The following is a 6,126-nucleotide window of genomic DNA, read 5'->3' on the forward strand; positions in this document are numbered from 1 at the left end:
GGACTGGCACCAATCCATGGACCTGTCATTGAGAAACATAGGGTTAGAAGATAATAGTTTTTAATGTGAGGTGATGCATTTGATGTCTAACTTCTTAAAATTGCACCCTCGTGAAGAATACTCTCGTAATATATTTCTGTTAATTTCTTCTTGTCACAGTAATCAGGATCTGTGTATATAATAGGTTCACTTCCTGCTTTGTGACAAATGTGCTTAAAAAAGGTATGAGCAAATACAACTTTTACCCTTAAGCATAAATTATTGTATTTTGCTTACCCAATTCATTGCTGTTTCAAAAACTTTCAGTAGTATAATTCAGAATTTAATACACGGATACAAATAGTGGTTTCTCCTTATTTCTCACCCAAATCTTAGAGTTCTGTGGTAAGGTTTCCTTACTGAGTCAGGTTTCAGAGTGGTAGCCGTGTTAGTCTGTATCAGCAAAAACAATGAGGAGTCCTTGTGGCACCTTAGAGACTAACAAATGTATTTGGGCATAAGCTTTCGTGGGCTAAAACCAAAATGACTGATTCAGTTATTTTTGTAAGATGTGCTATGAATTGTCAATTTCATTCTATATCATGCTTGTCAAATAGACAAAGTACATTTTGTGGTATTAGTAATTCACAGTGGTTCTCTCCAAGTCAACATAAACCATATTAAATTATAACAAATACATATCTTTGGTTAATAAAATTTGACAATGAAGTTTACTAGTAATCTTATTTATATTTGTGTTTAGAAGTCAAATAAGTGTCATAATACCAATACAAAACTTTGAGAAAACTAATCTATATCCAGTAGTAAGATCCAATTTATGACCTAGTGAAATTGCCTGCAGTTAATAAGTATCTGTGAAAGTATGCTTTTTTGTTTTTCAATTCAGGGATTTTAAAACTAGACTTGTAGTCAAGGACCCATTGCTCATAGCAATGTTGTAGCTGCAGAAATAGCTGAAAAACCAGGATTCCATTGGGAAAATATTTCCACTCTACCTACCCCCTCTCAGATTTAATATACTGTATAGGGAATGCTAAGGCAGTGTATTGTAGAGAGTATTTCTGGCTGTACGTAATTTTGGAATGAAAAGCTTGGGCTGACACTGAACCCTCTGTCTTTGATGGCTGAGGTAGGATATTCTTGAGCATGGTAGACTTTGGCGTTTGTATTTACCATAAACGGTTAAAAGGAATCATACAGTGGTAAAAGCATTACAGTATTGTTAATATGCAGGTGTTGAACTCTGTCTCCTTTTCCCTGGAATCTGACAGAGTTATTACCCTACCCTCCTGGTACTTGAAGGAGCAGGGACCTGGTTGAAAACTTAGCTGGCTTATATTCAGGCCTTAATAAGAAAAATGACATTGGTTGGCAGATAGTACTTTAAAAACCTGGTTTTCCTGAACACTCTCTTAGGTGCCAGCTGGCCATGCATAACACCTGTCATTTCTAGCCTAGTAAACACTCCTCCCAGATGCAGATATTGTCATATCTCAGTCACTTGAGGGCCAACACATACCACCCCTTTCAGATGGGGTAAACTAGCAAGAATCTTAGCAGTGTTTCACACTCTTCACAATCTAATTCACTTTTGGGCAAAATATGTGACCTACAAAGCCATAAATGGCCTGTCCTAGGCATCTTAGACCACCTACTTGGAGGGGAATACTTACAATAGATTCCTCGTGATGAAGCATGGAAAGAATTAGGGACAAAGCATTCTGTGTCAGGTCCTCACCTCTGAAATCTGATCCTGTCAGAACTACACCTTGCTATCTTTATGGCACAAGAAGCCATTTTTATCCAGTCTGTCCTTAATGGAATATGCTGAATAGCCACACTGTTTTAATCTTTTTGAGGCAATTTGCTGCAAAGGGTCCTGCTTCTGAATAGTGGGCTTCTGGCTGGTTCTCTTTCAGCAGTGAAATATATTTAGATACTACAGTGATGGACAAGAGGGATAGGGGAACTAAAATTGAGTTTGCAATTAGAATAGCTACATGGCATGGACAACATATTTTCCTAGTGGAACAATTCTAACTTTAGTGAAAAACACCATTGTCAAAAGGCTCATATGACATTTGAAATAAATCTATATTCACCTTACTAATAAAAAGCACTTATTGAGGATGATCTTCTGTACCAAACTTCAGGTTTTTGCACTATTGAGTGTAGATCAATTTTAAAGTTTTAGAGGAAAAATATATACTTTTCACTCTAATTTTAAGCATTACTGCTTACTCAAATGTTCAAAAAAAAAAAAAAGCACCTTGAAGTAGTGACCAAGCTGGGAAAATTTTAGCTTCATTAGATGAGTTTCAGAAATCTGTGTGACTGAACATGGATTTGAAATTAACTGTTGGCTGCTACCAGTCTCATAATTTACTAAAATTTCATTAAATTACCATATGCTATCTAGTCATTGCAGGGTATCAGAGCTTTAGTCTTTGTATTGCCTGTGTGATGTGAAAACTTTACAAATACCTGGAATCAAACTATTGATATGAATCAGGTAAAATGGGTAGGTTGATGAGAGGAGATATATTTGTGTAAACAGATTCTGGCTTCATAGAAGAATCCTTTTCAGAAAAGGATTAAAAATCTTTGACAACGGCATTCTACATTTTCTTGCAGCAGGAATTATTGGCTTTCTTTATACAGTTCTACCAATTCTATTTAAACTAAGCAGCATTAGTTTTGTAACTTATTTAAGTCATTGGGTTTGACTACAGATTCAGCGGTATTGAGAATTACAGAATTTACATTTGGAATAATAGTAGGTACAGTTCTTGTGATTTTTCAGCTTAGTAAGTTCCTTATCAAAATTGAGTGTACCAAAAAGGTAAAAGACTGCTGAAAAAAGTGCCAGAACCACTTCATGGCAAAACCTAGAGTGAAAATAGCAGACACTACTGAAGAAATGACCGGCGGGAGAGCGGGGGTATTGCAGAGCCACTAAGGTTGCCTATTTATTTAAAAGAGGAATGTGGTCAAAAGCAACTCTTGAATGGCTTTGTCTTAAAACCTACTGAATTGTGATTGTATTATTGCTGTTAGATTCTGTCAAGGTTATTTAGGCCTCAGGTACTTAAGGCCAAGCTACAGGGAGCGTGGCAGGTAGTGAAGACATACCCTCGATTCTTGAAGGTTAGACCTTGCTTTGTTAGATTGGGATCGTGCATTCGGGATGATTTCAGTTGGTGAGACAAAAATGAAGTAAGATAAGAAGTAGTACTTTCTGATCAGTGTAGATTGCTTGAAATCACTGATTTTTAAGCTCAGTTTACATCATCAAGCAGGAAACCTTTTATTTAAAACTATTTTAATCTTGTTTTGTATTTGTACTTCTTTTCCAAAAGATAAGTTGATTCTTATTGGCTAGTAACCATTACATGTTCACTTGCAACTAAATTTAGCCTTTGTACTAAATTTGGTCCTTCTCTTTGTTAACCAGAAAGCTATCTGTATACACATTAATTTAAGCAGTTGTATACCTTTAACATACATGTATTCAGATTCCTTACTTTTATGTTAGAAAATAGTGAATGATGCATTACTTATTTACTAGATTGACATTTTACCTGTGGTTTGTCGAGTTTTATTTGGAAAAATGCACAAATGCATTCTAAATTTTTTTATTAAATAAAACTAGCTTACATGTGCTGGATACATAAGAGAAATTTAAATGCAACATATTTTCTATTTAAAATGAACTGATTTATTAAACGAAGGAAGTGTTGTGTCTCGTTAGTAAATTGAACTGATTTCTTTCTGGTCACCATGTCCCTCAAGATTATAGAACTAAAAGGTCTCATTCTCTCGCGCTTAGTTTTTATTTGTAGATGGAAGGGGAAAACAAGCTGTCCTGCTTTTTCAACTCACAATCAGTTTCTTAGCTTTAAATGAACTAGTCATTGAACTGAACTAGTTGAATGAACTGAAATGAAGAAAATAGTCTCTCTGAACCTGCAGAAGAGGTTACTGCTGTTAGAAGCTGGGTTTAGCACTTCAACAAATTCAGGTTCCCAGTGCTTAGCAAGTGACTTGCACCAGTGATTTGACTTTGAAAGATACTGCTTATTTTTTTAGTTAATTTAAATGATTTTATTATAGTAAATGAAGGCCTTGACATAAGTTATAATAGGTTATTATAATAGGTTTATTAAATAAAGAAACCAGATGTTTAAAAAAATTAATCAGTTTTTAGCCACCCTGTTTTGAAAACATAAAATCCAAATTATGAACCTGTTATAGATTATTTCAAACACCGTGAATTGCACCAGTAATCTATGGCGGACAAGTAAAATATGCTCCATGTTTGCAGGTATCTGAATTAAGAAAACCTTCATTTGCTAGACTGTTTTCCAGCCACAGTGTTTCTACTGCTCAGAACTGCAAGATATTTTTAATTTGTGGGGGATTGTGTCCCTAACTTTGATAGGGGTCTTACCTCATCTGCCATGCAAGTATGATTGCTGCCTCAGACTCCCTCACTGACTGGGTAGTTTATTCCTCTGCATAAATGAAAAACTCCATTCCTACTAGGGTAACTGAAAACACAAATTCCAAACCTTTACGCATCTTCTTGGGACCATCAGCTTCAAGGTGTCCATACAACCTTCAGCTCTTCACCCCTTATCACAGAGGAATGGAAAAGATCTTCCCATTCTCTGCCAGAAATTCCAGGGTTCTTCACCCTCCCTCGGATCCTTTGGTTAGTCATTCATCTCTAATTGCAGCTCCACTAACAGTTGCTGCAGTTGAACTGTGGCATAGACATATACCTGGATCTGCCCTATAAGGAACATTCTAATCTCCTTCAAGTTCACCACATAAGAGTTCAAAAACTCTTGATGATGCAATTGGTGAGATTTAAAACCCATTGCATTCCACCTTAAGTTCATGACTTTCTGTTTAATCTGTTGAAGGTTTTGTGTTGTTGCAAATTCTAATTATAGCTAAGTGAAGGTGCTTTTTTAATCTTTACCCTGTGCTTAATATAACTTCAAAAATTATTACTATTCAGATTTTGGACCAAAAGCAGAGGGTGTAGAAATCGCTATGTTTGGAATTTCTGTGGGGACATATACCTTCTTTCTGTATTCTTCCTGAAGAAGTCCCTGCCGCCACCACTTCACATCTTAATTATATATAGAGAGAGAGAGAGAGAGACGCATACCTATCTCATAGAGCTGGAAGAGACCTTGAAAGGTCATTGAGTCCAGGGCCCTGCCTTCACTAGCAGGACCAAATACTGTCCCTGACAGTTTTCTTTTGCCCCAGATTCCTAAATGGCCCTGCTCAAGGATTAAGCTCACAATCCTGGGTTTAGCAGGCCAATGCTCAAACCTCTGAGCTATCCCTCCCTCTTACCCGCTGGATCACTCTCCTGAATCATACGTACCAGTTTGTATTCAGATAACTCGCTAATTTAGAGATGATTGTGTGTGGTAGAATTAGCATTTATTTCTGTTGTAAATGGGGGAATAAAAATAATTTCCTGTCCTATAGTTAGATCTCTGGTGATCCAGCAAAGCAGCTTCATTCAGTATCATTTAATTCTTATGTACATGTCATTAACAATGATGTTTGATAAGGAAAGTTTAATAGTAAGACCTGGTACAAAATTGAAACCACACTGCAACACTTTGAATATAAAGCACAATATTTTTAAAATACATAGTCTTTAGACTTAATACAGCGAACAGATTGCAAATGTTTAATTGTTTTTAATGAATTTGTCTGATTTTTGTTGTTAATATTTTATTTTATTTTATTTTTTAGTGATTCTCCTTTGCCTGTTTCATCACGGGTCTGTTTTGTAAAGTTCCATGATCCTGACTCAGCAGTTGTGGCCCAGCATCTGACAAACACTGTGTTCGTTGACAGAGCGTTGATAGTCGTACCATATGCAGAAGGTTTGTGACTTGTTTAATGATCTATGAAGCCATAGTAAAATGGTAGTCTACCCCAGTATAGTTCAGTAGAGTGAGGTTTAGTAACCTGTAAAATATCTAAGATATTAACGTTTTGAAACCCTTGGTACGCTGTCATTAGGTCTTTCATTAAAGCAAATTTTTGTGTTTTATTGGCACATGATGAAAGCTGGAAGTTTTCCTGTTAATC

General features: G+C 36.0%; 1 protein-coding gene across 2 annotated transcripts in view; it reads left to right on the forward strand.

Annotated features, from left to right (window-relative positions):
- Positions 1 to 6,126, forward strand: part of SRSF11 (serine and arginine rich splicing factor 11) — a 35,003-nt gene that overhangs the window by 5,270 nt on the left and 23,607 nt on the right. For both annotated transcript variants that reach the window (XM_032778452.2, XM_032778453.2), the window contains exon 2: positions 5,785 to 5,918. In XM_032778452.2, coding sequence (XP_032634343.1) covers positions 5,785 to 5,918 — 134 coding nt within the window. The remainder of the gene's footprint in view (positions 1 to 5,784; positions 5,919 to 6,126) is intronic.

Source organism: Chelonoidis abingdonii, chromosome 7 (genome assembly GCF_003597395.2).
Source record: "Chelonoidis abingdonii isolate Lonesome George chromosome 7, CheloAbing_2.0, whole genome shotgun sequence".
NCBI lineage: Eukaryota > Metazoa > Chordata > Testudines > Testudinidae > Chelonoidis > Chelonoidis abingdonii.